Source organism: Brassica napus, chromosome A4, assembly GCF_020379485.1.
Source record: "Brassica napus cultivar Da-Ae chromosome A4, Da-Ae, whole genome shotgun sequence".
Lineage (NCBI taxonomy): Eukaryota > Viridiplantae > Streptophyta > Magnoliopsida > Brassicales > Brassicaceae > Brassica > Brassica napus.
Genome location: NC_063437.1, coordinates 21,511,545 through 21,528,532, shown reverse-complemented (window position 1 = coordinate 21,528,532; position 16,988 = coordinate 21,511,545). Strand labels below are relative to the sequence as shown.

At 38.3% G+C, this 16,988-nt stretch overlaps 6 protein-coding genes and 1 long non-coding RNA gene across 12 annotated transcripts; 4 read left to right on the top strand and 3 right to left on the bottom strand.

The window, feature by feature from the left end:
* Positions 1 to 2,753: 2,753 nt before the first annotated feature.
* Positions 2,754 to 5,913, top strand: LOC106452178. 5 transcript variants are annotated; one of them, XM_013894216.3, is made up of 6 exons: positions 2,754 to 3,189; positions 3,344 to 3,514; positions 3,622 to 3,671; positions 3,751 to 4,666; positions 4,745 to 5,008; positions 5,077 to 5,913. In XM_013894216.3, exons 2-6 carry the CDS (start codon positions 3,367 to 3,369, stop codon positions 5,649 to 5,651), a joined length of 1,953 nt encoding a protein of 650 aa, XP_013749670.1. In that variant the 5' UTR covers positions 2,754 to 3,189; positions 3,344 to 3,366; the 3' UTR covers positions 5,652 to 5,913. The 5 variants fall into 5 exon arrangements, with proteins under 5 accessions (XP_013749670.1, XP_048634782.1, XP_013749668.1 ...); XM_048778825.1 differs by having other exon boundaries at positions 2,756 to 3,189; positions 4,748 to 5,008; XM_013894214.3 differs by having other exon boundaries at positions 2,756 to 3,189; positions 5,074 to 5,913.
* On the bottom strand, positions 5,914 to 7,960 carry LOC106452181 (UPF0187 protein At2g45870, chloroplastic-like). The gene is made up of 4 exons (XM_013894219.3): positions 6,956 to 7,960; positions 6,723 to 6,890; positions 6,436 to 6,642; positions 5,914 to 6,349 (listed from the first exon to the last, which is right to left on the bottom strand). The coding sequence occupies exons 1-4, from the start codon at positions 7,958 to 7,960 to the stop codon at positions 6,173 to 6,175; spliced, it is 1,557 nt and encodes a 518-aa protein (XP_013749673.2). The 3' UTR covers positions 5,914 to 6,172.
* A 6-nt stretch (positions 7,961 to 7,966) lies between these two features.
* LOC106452183 lies at positions 7,967 to 8,650 on the top strand. Its single transcript, XM_013894222.3, has 3 exons — positions 7,967 to 8,133; positions 8,218 to 8,279; positions 8,412 to 8,650. Exons 1-3 carry the CDS (start codon positions 8,076 to 8,078, stop codon positions 8,529 to 8,531), a joined length of 240 nt encoding a protein of 79 aa, XP_013749676.1. The 5' UTR covers positions 7,967 to 8,075; the 3' UTR covers positions 8,532 to 8,650.
* On the bottom strand, positions 8,560 to 9,635 carry LOC125608390. The gene is made up of 2 exons (XR_007339312.1): positions 9,199 to 9,635; positions 8,560 to 9,074 (listed from the first exon to the last, which is right to left on the bottom strand). It is a non-coding gene; the product is annotated as an uncharacterized LOC125608390 (long non-coding RNA).
* Positions 9,590 to 11,743, top strand: LOC106452182 (AT-hook motif nuclear-localized protein 9). The gene is made up of 5 exons (XM_013894220.3): positions 9,590 to 10,310; positions 10,733 to 10,803; positions 10,875 to 11,006; positions 11,096 to 11,257; positions 11,330 to 11,743. Exons 1-5 carry the CDS (start codon positions 9,869 to 9,871, stop codon positions 11,546 to 11,548), a joined length of 1,026 nt encoding a protein of 341 aa, XP_013749674.1. The 5' UTR covers positions 9,590 to 9,868; the 3' UTR covers positions 11,549 to 11,743.
* Positions 11,606 to 14,015, bottom strand: LOC106452180 (O-glucosyltransferase rumi homolog). 2 transcript variants are annotated; one of them, XM_013894218.3, is made up of 6 exons: positions 13,536 to 14,015; positions 12,887 to 13,445; positions 12,615 to 12,807; positions 12,472 to 12,536; positions 12,179 to 12,389; positions 11,606 to 12,094 (listed from the first exon to the last, which is right to left on the bottom strand). In XM_013894218.3, exons 2-6 carry the CDS (start codon positions 13,327 to 13,329, stop codon positions 11,741 to 11,743), a joined length of 1,266 nt encoding a protein of 421 aa, XP_013749672.1. In that variant the 5' UTR covers positions 13,330 to 13,445; positions 13,536 to 14,015; the 3' UTR covers positions 11,606 to 11,740. The 2 variants fall into 2 exon arrangements, with proteins under 2 accessions (XP_013749672.1, XP_013749671.1); XM_013894217.3 differs by having other exon boundaries at positions 12,887 to 13,458; positions 13,536 to 14,004.
* Positions 14,016 to 15,259: 1,244 nt separating this feature from the next.
* On the top strand, positions 15,260 to 16,976 carry LOC106452177 (remorin). Its single transcript, XM_013894213.3, has 4 exons — positions 15,260 to 15,545; positions 16,254 to 16,307; positions 16,395 to 16,482; positions 16,574 to 16,976. Exons 1-4 carry the CDS (start codon positions 15,377 to 15,379, stop codon positions 16,848 to 16,850), a joined length of 588 nt encoding a protein of 195 aa, XP_013749667.1. The 5' UTR covers positions 15,260 to 15,376; the 3' UTR covers positions 16,851 to 16,976.
* The last annotated feature ends 12 nt before the right edge of the window (positions 16,977 to 16,988 follow it).

Sequence of the window (16,988 nt, the reverse complement as noted above, 5' to 3'; positions counted from 1 at the left end):
CCGAAGATGATTAAGTTTGAAGATAATGCATATCATTGTTTTTACGCTATCATCATCGACTGTTCATGATGATTAGTTATGTTACCAAACACCCTAAACTAAAATTAATGTGGTGACTAGATAGAGTTATAATATGGCAACCAACCGCTCCATGCTTATTTTATAAGACTAATCTATCATTTTTCTGTTAGGTAGAACATTATATATGATAACAAATCTCTATACAATTTACATGCCACAACAAAAACTTTATATAATCTCAAAAGTCAAGAAAACTATAATGCATTTAATTACACATGACGCAACTAAAAACGTTTTGTTAGCTTTCGAACTTGCTATTTCCATCCATTTAAATTCCAGTTTAAGTAATTAACTCGGCGATGGTACCTAAGAACGAACAAGAACAACGAAACATTGCTTGGCCATGAAAGCGATGCACAAAAGAAGCCTTCACATGCACTCCAGGACAAGAGAGGCGAAAAGGTCTGTGACCGTGAGTACTATATGCTTCGTAATTCTCCACAGTATCGTCGTTTCATCTGTTGTCATGTGTAAGTAGTATACAAGAAACATTGGTCCTTTTGTTTTCATGATCTTCATTGCACGCACATTTGTTAATGGCGTTTGTCTTTTATCTTGGTACTACTATAAAAAAATAAAAAGTTATCATGATAATAAATATATATTGATTGAACATTATAGCATGACGAGGCTGCATTCTTTTTCACTTCATTGGACTAAGATAAAATCATAAATGGACATCACAACTACTGAATTGGTGCATGCATAACGACGAGAGAAAAGATACAAAAACCATTTTGTATTATATTGTTGTAAGAAATATTTACGTGTATGGATCCACACACACGTATCAAAACTGGCAAAGGGAGCACAGAGGGCGTGGTCCAAACAAGGATCAACATCGTTGTTGTAATTATCATAATGATAATACTATACATATGTCCAAATATTTATAAATGGAATTTGACAATCGTGAGAGTCCTTTTGGCACTATTCCACATAATCCCAACATTTTATCAAATATTTATTAGCCATGCATATACCAACTTACTTATATACAAAACAAATGATAACACGGCAAAAATACTAGTGAAAAGCATTGAATTGCAATAATCTAATTCTCTTTGAATTATGTCGCTTTTGGTAGGTCACATACTTCATAAAATGACCAAACATGTTCTGATTCCACATTTTTATCGACCGCAACATTTTCTATAATTACGATTAATAATAAAAGTTCACAATTCTGCTACATTTTTGTATGCTAGTATATATATAGATTGATTCTGACAATTTCACCAGTTAATTCTGCAAAATATTTTTCGTTATAACCAACGATCGTGCTCACGGCTCGGGACATTTATTAGGACTTAAGGTATTTATTAAACAATACTATTATAGTATTATTGGGACTTAATTCTTGACTATTCCATTCATAGTATAAATAACGGTGAAAATTTGACGAGTTTACCCTTCCCGACACATTTGTCACCGTACGTAACCCACTCGGACAACTTGGCTCAACGGAGGACCATTACCTACCGACTCAGCGACCATGTCACACTCATTTATTACATATACAGTCACTCACTCACACACATGTACAGTTACAGTGACAGATTTATGTGTATAAAGTATATATAACTTACTACGATGGTTCGTATCCACATTTTTGGCAAATAAAAAAATATTAGGGAGCATATACTAAATGTGAATATTTCATTTCTATTTAAATGTGGGAAATGAACAAAGACAAAATACATTCTTGACTTTAGATTTTTCATCTACTATTAGTTTAATACGACATTATACGTGTAAATGATGAAACCTCTGTATAAAGTAATCTGGGTATTGTCGTTTACAATGTAAACTCATGTAGATTAATGCCAATTGTCAATTTCTTAATCAAAAATCTATATATTTTTCAGGGTTTTTCTCTATGTTACATGGAAACGGAAGCGGGTACGTGGAAGCGGAAGCGTAAGGAAGCGCAGAAGCGAGATTTTTTAAAATATTAGGAAGCGGGTACATGTTGGAAGCGTATATCCATATATATATATATATATATAAAACTTTTAAAAAATTAGGACTAAAAATTATATGATTTAAATTTGAAATAAAACATTTATTCATTTATAATAATTTTGAAATGATTTTATATTAAAACTGTAAAAGTACACATAAATTATGTTTACAAAAAAATATTAAATTAATTATTTTTAATACTTCATAAATAATTGACACAATATGTTTCAATATGTGCTATATCTTTAATAAAAAATCTCAATGCATAAAGATAATTTATAGTATTATTTTTGATATTTGTATATTTATAACTCAATATTCGTTACTATTAATTTTTTTTATTTTATATAGATTAAAACTATGGTTTTATATTTTATTGATATACATTGTATTTTTTTTTAAAGCGGAAGCGAGATTCCAAAACGGAATCATAAGCTTCCAACAGGTTTTTAAAGAGAATATTTTAGAAACGTTTTGGAAGCGAGATTCCGCAAGCTTCCACAAAGTTCCGATTCCGATTCCGGTTCCGAAGCGGGAAGCGGACGTCCGATGAAGCTTCCGTGCAATGTAGGTTTTTCTCTGGGTATTACTTAAATAAATATTTTTCTGGTCGGAAGTGGGTCTACTAGATGACACGTTTTTGACTAAACCATCTACTCTCGTGCTTCGAGCTTCGTTAACTCTCGTGAGTTTCTTATAGTATTATATTTTTTTTTTTTGTCATCTGTTGGATTAATATTAAAACGGGTGGAATGCAGTCGAATACACATAAGCCGGCAAGGAACACTTTCCTTCCAGAGCCAGAAGCCGGCAAAGATCGAAATCTTTCCAGAGCCATAAAAGATAACTACTAGACAACTACAAAGAAAGGATGACAACAAATTCTAAGATCAGCCAAAAGCCAAGATGTAAGAAAGAAAATGGCCTCGAGCAGTCCAAAGAGCAGAGCACATCGATCTCCCAAAAGGATTATATTATAAGATTCATATTAAGCCGCATTTATGTGAACTCTGTGAAAACATAATATTATAAGATTCATTTGCTTCTTAACAATGGAGGCTGAACTTTGAGTGAGTACTGAGTAGGGGTACTTCTTTATTTTTCCATTCCTCTTCTTGCAAGCATTGGATCAGATTCCAAAAGGTTTAAATCTTTATGCTTTAATTTTTATTTTATTTTCTGCATGAATGAATCATATAAAGATCAGTTTTGATTCAGACAGGTTATTCTTTGATTGTACTCACAGTTTTGGTATCTCTTCTTTTTTTTCTCTCTCTCTATAATTACTGTTCTGTAGAAAACAGTGAGAAGAAGGTTTTAATGGAGAAAGAGATATGTAGAAGACATCTTTCAAGAGAAGGGATAGGATGTGTCTGGATGTTTATGAACAACATGTTTGATTTCAGACATGGTGGATCTATCCACAAGCTTTTGATGGATAAGAAACGTGGTAGCAAACGCATCATAGGTTTGAGTTTTTTTATTTTCTTTTCTTTTGGGACATCATCAAGAAAATGTGTCTGAAACAAAAAAAAAAAAAGGATTCTCACTTTGTTGGTTAATTTAACAATGCAGGTGTTGAGACTAAGGTGGAGAAGCACCTTACTTGTGACTGTGACTTTGAGGTCCTGGATTTGAGAATCAAACTTGTTTTTATTGTGAAGAGTTAGAAACTGATGTAGATTGTTTGTGTTGTGGTCTCAGGAGAGTGAAGCTGGAGTGCAGAGTGTCAAGAACCTCACTGAAGAGGAGACTATTGAATGCAGAGGAAAGACAAAGGAGAGAAACGGAAAGAAGAGAAGTAGAACATGCAGCAAAGGCAGTGAGGATGTTGATAATCATGGAGAGAAGAATTCAGATGATCAGTGTCCAAGAGTTTCTCAGAGCGATGATGATTCAGAAGAGAAGTTCAGTGAGTTGATAAAGCGGTTGATAGCTCAGACTCAGAAGGACACTGAGGTGGATGCATCCCAGGTCTTTGAGTCTAAAGAAGGATCATTCCGGGACATTGGTACTTCTCCAGTTTCAGGAGATTCTAAGAGAATCAAAGAGAGAAGCTCCCAATGCACACAAACAATTGTAATCTTGAAGCCTGAGCCAAACGGCATGGATCTTGGTTCATCACCTGGAACACAAGCTACATGCAACAAGGCCAAAAAGGGGAGTTCATTCATTCTCAGTAGGATCATCAGAAGAAGAAGACTAAAATCTTCTGCTAAGAAGAATCCATGCAATGATCCTGATGCATTGTCATCTGACATCATGAGTCAAAACTCCTGTCTGGGAGAGGAGATAGAGACTAGTTCCAGGCGGCATGTTTCACCTGAAGAGAGTACTATCAATGGCAGTGAAGATTCCAAGAAGAGTGTGTGTGGCATATACATTGCAGCCAGGAAACATCTATCTGAAATGCTTGCACAAGGAGATGCAGATGTTAACTCACATGATAAAGAAGTACCAAGAATCCTTGGGAAGATTCTTGCTCTCCCTGAGTTCTCCACACCAGAGACCAGTCCAAGAGTGACACTGGCTCATGAGATAACCGAGGAACCAAATATTCAACAATGCAGCTCAGAAGATTCAACCAAACATGGAGAAACAGCTTCTACTAGTTCAGGAGGTGATTCCTTTTCTTATTATCTGTTTCTTTCTCAGCCTTGAAAAAAATGAAACTAAATGTAATTAAATGTGTAATCAGCAGGCGTTTTAGACACTGGGGAGGAAGAGAAGACTGTCTTGGATTCGTTATCTGAAGCAGTTAGCTCTTCCATTATCCACCAAGATGCATATGTTGATGAAGAGAAGCTTGAAACTCATGAGCAGACACAACCACTGGAGAAGGTAGTGTCCGAGTGCCAAGACAATGCCACTGATGTGCCAGGGAAGTCAAGTCCTGTGTCTGTTCTTGAGCCTTTCTTTACAGATGATGACACAAGTCCAAACACCTCCAGGCTCTCTTCAGGTATTGCCTTGCTACACCCATTTGTTCACAGCTCAGTTTCTGACCTTTTTCATTGACTTACTCAGTAGAAAGGCAGTTGCAACCACGCTGCATACGCTTCAACGAGCCTGATTCACCAACCTCAGAGAAAGAAAATGAAGTTAAAACTAGAGTGGATGACAAAGACTTGGCACTTGCATACATCCAAGAAGTGGTCAAATCCTCAGAGTTGAACTGGGAAGAGCTTTTGGTGAGATCCTTTTATTTGGAGCAGGTTCTTGAGGAGGCTCTAGTGGATGACATAGAGTTCTATCCTACAAACTTCTGCAACGACAAGAGACTCATCTTTGACTGTATCAACGAAGTTCTCATGGAGTTCAGTGGGCATGGCCCTTGGATCTCATTCGCCAAACCTGAAGTCAGGTTTGGCCCAGACATGGAGAATGTTGTTGAAGTGGTGCAAGAGGAGGTTTACTGGCATCTCTTGCCTCTGCCTTCTCCTCACACGTTGGACCAGATAGTCAGGAAAGACCTGGCTAGGACTGGGAACTGGATGGACCTCAGCTTTGAAAGCGGCTGCATCGGTTCTCAAACAGGTGAGATAATCCTTGATGAACTATTAGAAGAGATCATCAGTAGCAGCTGCACAGACTTGTTCCAGTAGACTTGTGCTTACAAGAAAGACACTCATGATGGTCAAGAGGCTTCTTTGTTTGCTCTGTATAGTTTCACTTCCCCTTCCATGGACGAGGTCTAGCTTTCCCTACTTGTGTAGATACACACAACCACAGCTTTTAGTACTGCAACAAACGTTTCTTTTGTTTTTTTTTTTTCCATTTTGGCTTCTGTAGAGTTTTGAGTTCTGTTGTGAATGTTAGCTGTATGTTTGTTATATGAGGATGAATAAGACGAGGCTTGAACTTAAATAACAGGAACATCTCATGTGGCTTTGTCTAAACCATATGATCATTTGTTAGCTATAGTACACAACGTTCATTAAAAGCGCTTAAAGAAACTGCATATGTACAAGAACAACAGAGTACACACAGACACAAAGAAGATACATAAACAACAAGGTGAAGTTTCCCTACTACAGTCTACGTGTTATACATTCCAATACCTAGTAGCAAATCTAAGTTAAGTATCACATACTCTCTGTTCATGAGAAGGCAGAGTAGAATGACTTCAAGATTTGTGCCAACCATTTGATGAGTGCTTAATCTCATGCATCCTTTTCTTTGCGATGATCCGATTGCGTATGACTTTCTCGGATTTAACAGCTTCGTCGATGTTACTAAGCACCATGTCACATAGCTCGTCTAAAGCTAGCATAGAGAATGGCTCCTCTATAAGAACACCCACCTGTAGATATCGTCAAGCACAAGATTAGAAGGCAAGCAAAAACGAGTGGATATTGCTTGTGAAGGGAGAAAGGAGTTAGGAGGTACTTCTTCAATGCAGAAGAGAGACGCAGCGCTGATGAAAGTAGCAGGAACAACATTCCAGTGGCAATCATCCCGGAGAATAACAGGGAGTGTAAGATGCCACAAGACTAAGAACCTCGAGGTTAGCCGTGTGTAGGAAAGTGGAATCGGGATACCCATTAGTTGATCACACACACCAATTCCTTCCTGTAACTGCAGCATCTTTGATTCCTGTAAAGAAAGTATCTAACTTGAGCACAACAAAACACTCAACTTCCTCATTATCTTAACTCTATGGAAAGATGCTTTACCAAAGTATCTATCTTTGTACTGTCTAGATTCAAAAGCTGAAGACTTTGGGAGATAAACTGGATGACACAGCGCGGACGATGCTTTGACTTAAGGATCAAAGACAGATCATCTTCTTCCACCACGTTCCGGAGATCATCAGCTATATCAGAACCATAGATCACATGACACTACACAATAAACAAATCAATCATTAACCTTTCCTCTACCTAACCAACCTAAACTAACAACAGACCTTAAGCGCCACAGGGAAAGCAGCAATATAACGCAAAAGCGCATCTCTGATGATCACTTCATCATCACCGGAGGGGCCGTTAACGGAAGAAACAACCTGCCTAGCTAAATCATTGGTTCCAGTTATAATCTTAACCCAAGCTTTCCTCCCTTGCTCAAACCTCGAGTACGAAGCCTCGGTTCGAAACACCAGAAGCAGAGCTAACGCCGGAGCCGTGAGCTGATACGGAAGAGGAGAAGCTCGGAGGACAGGGAAGAAGCTAGGCAACAACTCCGAACCCACGGCGGAGTTGTAACCCGCGATTAAGACGGCGACGGTGGTGAAGAAGAACACGGGAGGGATCAAGGAGAGTATGACGCGAGAAGACGCGCTGGAGGACACGTGGCGGAGGTGGCGGAGGGAGCTCCGGTGTCTGACCCAGTTCTCGTGAGTGTAGAGGGATCGTTTCTGCCGCATCCGCCTCTCTTTGATCCCGTCTGACCAGTTCGGGACGGCTTTGAGGAGGGAGATGAGCTTCGAGGAGAGGTTGATCGAATTTTCGGAGGAGTTGGGATCGGAGGAGACGCATGACGGAGTGAAATTGAGGGGTTTGCGAGGTCTTCTGGGGCGGAATCGTCGTTCGAGGAGGAGAGATCGGTGGGTGAAGCTGGAGGAGAAAGATAGGTTCGTTGATTGATACATTTCGGCGGGAAAATCGAGGTTTTGGTGGAGAAGACGATGATGATGGTGATGAAGAAGACACATGCAGAGTGCAAAAGTGAGAGAGGGAGTGATTAGGTGGAAGGAGGTCGTTGGAACAAGTTGTTGGAAGGCTAAACGACGGCGTTTTAGCTTTCTCAGCTGTTGTTTCTGCTTAATGGGCTTTTGTTTATAACTTATCATTAAACCCACAAATGTTTCGATTCCTATTTGAAACGGCGACGTTACGTGTTGAAATCTAGAGGTTAATGGGCTTATATTATAACTTCTGTGATTTAAATGGGTTATATCTTTCTCTAAGCCCATAAGTTTACAAAATGACGTCGTTTTGGGACTTGTCGTTCTTGTTGAAATTTAGGGTTTATAGAGAAGGCGCATCTGGTTTGAGCAAGCAGAGTTTGATTTGAAGTGGAGGAACAAAATGTCGAAGAAGAACAATTTAGCCAAGAGAAAGAAGCAGCACGAGTACAATCTCCAAAGTAAGTTTCTTTTTTTTTATAAATCTCTTAAACAATAAGCATATATGTGTATAAACAGTTCTCAACGAATGTTTTAATTTGCAGAGGAGAAAGAAATACAAGACAAGAAGATCAAGAAGCTTCATGCCAACAAGAACAAGATGAAAGTAAGCTCCTTTATGCCTTTTATATCAATGTTGATTAGATGTATTGAATCTTGTTACTAGAGCAGCTCAGATGACTAAGTTTAGTGTAGCTTATGCTATCTATTTTTGGATGGTTGGTTTTGGTGTGAAAAGGTTGATGGTAGTGGTAAGAAGAAGAAAGGTGGATTCTCAGTTGGGAAGAAGAAGTTGAAGACTAAGTTGACTCCAGCTGCTAAAGCTAAAGCTGCTCAAGCTATGGAGCTAGACAAATGAGAGGAGGAACCTGTTTTTGTTTTTTTTCTATTCACTTGTAATGATCTTTGGCACACACACTTTGAAGTAATCAGTTTGAAGCTATCCTCTGATTTTATATCAAGATTTTGCTTTCAGTATTAATCTGGATCATCATGAAATCAAATATGATTAATCTGTTTTGTTTGCTAGGTGGACTAATGTTAGGTATAAGACTTTCCATTCATAGTATAGAGTCATACCCAATATCTTTTCTGCATTATTACATTTCCACTGAACATGGACACTAAAACATATTGTCATAATCAAAGTCTAATATGAACAGTCTCCCATATTACTTGGTACAAAGTTAGATTCTAACAGGAAAAAAATCTCAAAGGGGTTATGATATCATCTCTTTCTCACATCAATGGGGTCCTTATGAGAGATATTTTGAGATATGTCTTCCTTCTCAGCCTCTTATCAAAATGGCGCTCAAAGTGGGTACCTCTCTGACCTCAAAGGCCAATCCTTTCTCACTCTCCATCCTCCCACGTGTGTACTCCACTCTCTTAACCAATCCTTCTGTTTCAGACCATTCCCAAAGAGATTATTAGTCTGTTTACTAGACTTACAGAAACAGTAGAGAGTCTAGAGTATTTTCATCTTGAGAAGTGAGGAGTCTGATTAGCCTGTTTACTAGACTTACAGGAACAGTAGACTAGAGACTAGTATTTTCTGCTTGAACAGTGAAGAGTCTTGTAGATTTTGTGTTGTGAAGAAAGGTCACTGACATGATGCTGCTGCTGTGTGGTACACGCTCCTGGTCAAGCGTGTGGTCAAATGAGTCATGAGGCACACACACAGATGCCTAGTTGCTATATAGAGCTACAGTCAAAGTCAGTTATTGATTAAGATTTTGAACTTCCAACACATTCTTTTCAGAAAAAAAAAAAAAATGATCTCATTGTTATCCTCACAGTAAATGCTTTTGCTTTGATGGTCTGTTAGAGTTTGTTTGTTTGTTTTTGTTTCCCTCTCTCACCCCCCAGAAGAGAGAGAGAGATAACCCTAGACCAAAACCAAGATCAAATCTTCTTAGCCATTATGAATAGAAGATAAAGCTTTTCTTGTTTTTGGTGAAAGAATGAAAGAGAGTAAGCTGAGAAGTTTATAAGCTTTTGCATGTTCCTTTCTGCTCAAGTTTTTAATATCTTTCATAAAGTCTCTCCACCTTTGATTCTGTTTTTTTTTCTTTCTTATCCATTTATCCTCTCTCACTCTCTCACCTCATAATTCTAAGCCACAAAGGTTTCTTCACTCTTTCCTCTAGTAAACCACTTTTAAGAGATCTTTCTCTCTTCAACTGTAAATGCTAAATGGATCAAAGAGATCCAATGGGTTTAACCGGGTCAGGCTCTTACTACATCCAAAGAGGTTTACCCGGTTCGGTTCCTCCAACGTTTCACGGATCCTCACAGCAGCAACAAGGGCTTCGTCACTTACATAACCCAAACTCTCCATTCGGTTCAGCCTCCACCGGGTTCGGATCTCCTCCTTTACACGGTGACCCTTCTCCAGCAGCAGCAGCAACTGGAGCTGTTCCTCATCATGTAGGCGTTCACATGATCTCTCCTCCTCCTCCTCCAACGAGTGAGACTCCAATGAAACGTAAGAGAGGACGGCCTAGAAAATACGGACAAGACGGTTCTGTTTCTTTGGCATTGTCCTCTTCCTCTGTTTCCACCATTAACAGCTCTAACAAACGTGGCCGTGGTCGGCCTCCTGGCTCCGGCAAGAAACAGAGATTAACTTCCACTGGTAAGATCAAGAACCAAGACTAGTTATAAAGAAACATTTTATTGTGGTTTATTCTTGATGCATGAGAAAAGTTCAAAACTTTCCTTAAATAGATTAAGAACCAGAACTAGTTAATGTTTTCTTGAGTCAGAATCTAAATGTTTATTCTTGATGCATGGGAAAAAGTTTAAGAGTTTCCTTAAATAGATCAAGAACCAGTACTAGTTAATGTTTTCTTGAATCAAAATCTAATTGTTTATTCTTAATGCATGGAAAGAGTTTTAAACTTTCTTAAAATAGATCAAGAACCAGAACTAGTTAATGTTTTCTTGAGTCAGAATCTAATTGTTTATTCTTAATGCATGGAAATAGATTTAAACTTTCCTAAAATAGATCAAGAAGATGAATATTAATTAAATGAGCTTCTTTTTTTTTTTGGTTAGGTGAGTTGATGATACCTTCATCTTCTGGAATGAGCTTCACGCCACACGTTATCTTGGTTTCTATAGGAGAAGTAATGTTCAATCACTATATACAAATCTTTCATGAAATGTTTCTGTATAGCTTATAAAACTTTGTTACTAGGATATTGCATCAAAGGTTATAGCTTTCTCTCAACAAGGTCCAAGAGCGATTTGCGTTCTATCTGCTAGTGGAGCTGTCTCTACTGCGACGCTGCTTCAGTCATCTACACCCCCTGGAGCTATTCAGTACGAGGTTAAGTTTTGAAACTTTCTTACTACAGAGAAAAAAACATTGTTGGTTTTTTTTATAATTGAAACATACGTTGTGTAATAAATCTCCAGGGCCGGTTTGAGATCTTAGCCTTATCAATATCTTATCTTGTCCCAACTGATGGAAGTTTCCGGAATAGAACTGGAAACTTATCAGTTTCTCTTGCTAGCCCTGATGGGCGTGTGATTGGTGGTGCTATTGGAGGACCTTTAATAGCAGCTAGTCCTGTTCAGGTTGGTTTAAGATTTTTTGCTTAAAGTCAAAAGTCTTGGGGATTGAATATATAGCTTTCTTGGTCCTATCAGGTTATTGTAGGGAGCTTTGTATGGGCAGCTCCAAAGATCAAGAACAAGAAACGAGAAGAAGAAGGTTCTGAAAATGTTCAAGACACAAATGACCATCAAGCTCTGGACCACCCTGTTCCTCAACAACACACGCAAGGCCAAAACATGATGTGGTCAACAGGTTCAAGGCAAATGGATATGCGTCATGCTCATGCTGATATTGATCTAATGCGCGGTTGATGATGTCACGGTGTGTATATAAAGCATGGAATCTAGGAACAAGAAGAAGAAGGAACATAAGCTAACATCTGAAATGTTTAAATTTATGTTGGAGCTTTGATTCTATATCTTTGATTCAGTTATTAACTGAAAGTAATTACTTGTTTAACTTTTGCTAATCTCAATATGAATACAAAACAAGAGCCTCTTTGGTCATGGCTTGTTACTATAATATTGATCTTCCCATAACTCAACTTGGCGAGTTGCATTAGCTTTTCTCTCAAGAACCTCTCTCAACTCCACAGGGCTATAAGGAAGAGGCATCTCGCAAGGAGACACTTCACAAGGAGACATCACCATCGACTCCTCCATGAAATCTCTCCACCGTCCCGTCGCTGGACATCCCATACTATCCGGTGTAATCTCAGTAGCTCCCCAAGGAATCTCAGGCTTAAACTTCAGAAGCTTGGCGTACTCGTTCATCAAATGGAACATGTAATCATACACATGTTCGATGTTCACTTCCTCCCTTATATATCTGCTCCCTTCTTCCCCTATCTTACGCGCCTGTCAAAATTAAACACCAAAATCATTGGGTTAAGTTGTGACAAAACCAAACTTCTGGGGTCTAGATGTAATAAAGTTACAAACCTGGTCTGAATGTGTATTTCCCCAATGTACGGCGTGTTTGAGGGAAGTACACTTTGAGTTGTCTCTGATAGGCCAATAATGCTGTAATGGCATCATTCCTCGTATAAAAAAATCATAGTACCTTGGTCTCACGTATAATGTCATTGAGTCACATGCCATAATATACTTCTCACTCACTGACCATGCCCATCCTTCTATGTATATCTTGTACCTATTCCAATATTCGAATATTACCAATATATATTCCCAAAAACAAGTTTAAAAATTGCTAAAAATAACAAATGTTTCATTACCTGTGGGTGCATTGGTTCTCTAAGTTTGAGTTCTTGAATCCTTCTCTTGATTCTCTAATCCAATCCTTCAAAATGATTTAAATATATAGTATTAATAGTTTATAAAAATGTTTTACAGGAAGGGAGGTTTTGAAGAAGCAGACATTGATGTAGAGACGAGTGTTCCAGTCTTGTTGGTCTGAGACATTGCATGTAAGAAGATCTCTCCTAGTGGGAGCCACATTGGGGTTTCCTCTCCAATAAGCGTACGCCACGCGGTCTTTCCATGGCGTCATCTTGTTCCCTTCCTGTATCGCCACCATGGACTTAGCCCAAGGCTTGATATTAACTTCAGCCCTGGCCCAACAAGAAGTAAAGACAATTTAATTAACTAAAACCCAATTAAAAAGAGGTTTAAATATTATTATTTGCTTACCAGCCCCAGAAGGACCAATCAGGGAAGACTATATCCAAGCTGGCGTCATCAGAGCAATAACGGAATATCGGAGGTGGGGCCGGGTGTTGTTGACCTCTATAGTCGTTAGATCGGACGGTTGGTCTATCATTAGCGTCAAACATGAGCTCTAGATCGGGCAACCTCCCAGGATACCACCGTAGTAACTGTAGGATGCCCCACAGAGTAAAAACATCTCGAGTGTCGATAGATTTTCTGTACTTCTTAACGTACACCTTCCCGTCGAGGATTATAACCCTGAAATGCGCCTTGTTGTTCCTCGCTTTCTCGAGCATCCCTCTCGTTATACCTGTCTCTCTCCACGGCCGTAGATCCTCGTGGATCCAACGGAAGTAAGAAGGACACGTGGATGGCCGCGAATGGCTGCTTCTGGCTTTGTCGTTTTTTGTGCCGTCTTCGGACATTGGAAGTTGCTGTCTTTTTTGTTGCTGTGTTTGGTTCTGTACGACGTCGCATTGGTCAGGGAACTTGTGGTGCGTTGTGATTGGTTGTTTTCTGATTGTTGCTACTTGCTTCAGACCTGCAAAAGTTGTCTGAAGAGATCTGAGTTATATAATAACACTCTCAAGATATCTAACGAAAAAGTTGTTTTTTGAGATTTGAAACTCACTGAATCGAAACAACCCAACAAGTCCAAGAGACCAGCAGATATGAGGAGACAAGAGACGAAGAAGAGAGTAGCTTTTACGATGCGTTTTCCTGGATACGAGGTCGTTTTGAGAGAGGCATGCCTGTTCGTATGAGCATCGCTGTTGTTGTTCCTCTTCATGCTTTTCCGTTGAAGCATGACTCTTTAGCTACCTTCCTCTGCTCGGCTTATATACGTGTGCACAAAAACATTAAACACGAGAGAAGAAAAACGAGAACCTGGCGCGAGGAAAGACGCCTATTTTTGATTCACGAGGATTTGAATCTTGTTTCACGTTTTCTCCAACACCACTAATCTGAGTTCACATCTTTTGTGTTAATGAATTTCTTATTGTGTATTTGTTTTTGCAAAGGGTTAAATGTTTTCTAACATTAAAGCCATGATAATATTTATATTAGCATATGATAAAGTGGTCATACGTTTTCCTATAATCCTATCAGATGAAGACAGTGGTATATATGATATCAATTTGTTTCCCACATAAATAATTTCTTGTAATCGTTGAACTTATAGGAAAACTAAATAACCTTTTGAGGCTATCAGATATAAAACCTTACTATTTTTTTTTTGTCAAACTATAAAACCTTACTATTAAAAGTTAAAATATTTAGGGATTGAATTAGTTAAAATCCTCTTTGAGAGAGTTCTTTTTTTTATAATATTAGAAGAAGGATCCGAACTCCCAAGAAAGAAGATAAAAGCTTTAGCCATCATGTAAAGTTCAGTGACATCACAGACCATATTCGACCACTCATTATACAAAAGACAATAAATATCGTTAAACAACTCCAAGTTGCATGCGTTGACGAAAAAAAAAACTCCATGTTGTATGATTTATTTTGCTAAAATATGGTTTTTATAAAAAAAAATCATACGCTACAGACTCAAATATACATCTTTCCCAGGCTGTTCACATCTGCGTTGAGTACCCCTGGATACTTAAATGATCTTAATCCTTGCTATGTTTGTATTTACTTATTGCTAAACAAGATTTACAGCCTTTCTTTTAGTTTTCAGTTATCTGGGCCGTTAGGATGTACAAAAGCAGCCTAACACAATTACAAAACATGAAGTCTCAGCCAGAAGGTAAAACTCTATTGGTAAGGCCTTTTTACTCTCTAGAAGTCTAAACTAAAACGAACAAAGTCATAAATAAGGGCCCATACACAACATGCCTAATCCGGTTTAATTTCCTTCTGTCCCACTCGCTACTTAACCCCTTTGTATCTGTCTCCAGCGTGTCCACTTGGTGAAGCTACACGTCACCTTTTGGTCCACCAGATATTACTTTTCATTAAACCAAAAATATTTGTATGATAGTATTTACATTCTATCTTAGATATTTGAATCAATCTATCTAGGAGTTCACTCCCAGATTCATGTTATTATTTTTTTCCTAAAAATCATTGGTAAATTAGATTAGATAGGTTTAGTGTAATCATGGTTTTTATTTCAACTTTTAATTTGATTAACTCTATTTAGCAAAAACAATGACTTAGTGAGTTACGTGGCATAATTGAACTACTTTACCTGTCGGCAGTGAGGTGTTTTAATCACATGGATCGCATCCAATGCGCAAGCAAGCTTTACAGCCGTAGGATCAGATGGTACCAGAATCAACGGTAAAGGAAAACAACGGTCTCACACATATTAAACGCGGGGAGTACGCTCTACCGGTATAACCTAACAGAGCATATAAAAACCTCTTTCTCCGACTTTATCCAACATTAATTGTTTTGTTTTATTTTCTGTCTGAAAGAAAAAGAGAAATAAACCATTTGTTCTTCTTTGGCTGGGCGGCAATGGCGGAGGAGCAAAAGACGACTAAGGTTGACGTAGAATCTCCGGCGGTTTCAGCTCCGGAGAAGGAACCAGCTCCTGCTCCGGTGGAAGCTTCTACAGAGGTTGCGGAGGAGAAAGTTCATGATCCACCACCTCCCGTCGAGTCCAAAGCTCTTGCCGTTGTTGAAAGTAAGCTTCTCTAGTTACGTTACACACGTCAAACGTGTGTGTTTTTATAATATTAGTAAAAACCTTCTGCCTATGAGGATTGATTTATGTTTTTGATGAGTTATGTGTATATAGATTTAACAATCTGTATCCAGCATATCACAAACTAGTTACAAGATTCCATCTCATAAAATTTCATATTGCTATTAGAACTTCATTTAACCCAAGAGAACCAGAGGTTTTTGAAAGGAAGATAAATCATTAGTAAACTAGAATATTACTTGTAATAAAATAGTCTGCCTTGTAGATTCAGTGGTTTGCTTTCTTAACTTGTTTCATACATGATTAGTTCCTGTAAAGTTGCCCAACTCTTGAAAAATACTAACCATTAAAGCACAAACCCTTTTTAAAACAAATTTAAAATCATTAGCTCCTTTTTTTAAAGTTGCTACTTTAGTGACAATAGTTGAGTGGCCCAAAGGTCAGATCCTCTATGTCACCAAGACCCATGTAATGTCTTGAACCCTAATGTTGTGGTGCTTTGTTTTCTTCTGTGACTGAACCTCCATAAACTTCTAAAACAAAACTAATTTGCAATATGAGCTATAGTCGATGACAATATATCTTTAGATTAGATTTGTTTTGCCTTCCTAATTGAAGCGGTAGTTATACGTTTTCAATGTGGTAACGTATAATAATGTGTAGTACTAATAAGTGAGCTTCTTGCAGAACCCATTGAGGAGCCTACACCAAAGAAAAGTTCATCTGGTTCGATCGACAGAGGTAAGCTATATCACATTGTTTTTCTTTATGTTGACTTACTTTTTGGTTACTTAATTAACACTAAAATGTGATGTGTATCTTGGTCAGATGTGAAACTTGCAGACTTGGAAAAAGAGAAGAAAACATCATTCATCAAAGCATGGGAAGAGAGTGAGAAGTCAAAGGCAGAGAACAAGTAAACTTTCTTAAAATTCTTTTCATCTTCTTACCCTAAAGATTACACTACTTTTGCCAGATAATCGTCAGCTAATGATGAAAATGGACAGGGCACAAAAGAAGGTATCTGATGTGCTCGCTTGGGAGAACAGCCAGAAAGCAGCCGTTGAAGCCCAGCTCAGGAAGATTGAAGAAAAATTAGAGAAGAAAAAGGCAGAGTACGGTGAGAAAATGAAGAACAAAGTGGCTGCGATTCACAAGGAAGCAGAAGAGAAGAGAGCAATGGTTGAAGCTAAAAGAGGAGAGGAGCTTCTTAAAGCTGAAGAAATGGCTGCCAAGTACAGAGCCACTGGTATAGTACCCAAGGCAACTTGTGGATGTTTCTAAGCTGTTCTCAGCTCATTGTATTTATCCATCTCTCTTTTTTGTGTGATTCGGTTACTTTTTCTTTGTTTGTTGTCATGTTTATATATTGGTGACTTTGTGTTTAAAAGAAGATCAGTTTCACTTGGATTGGCTCACACA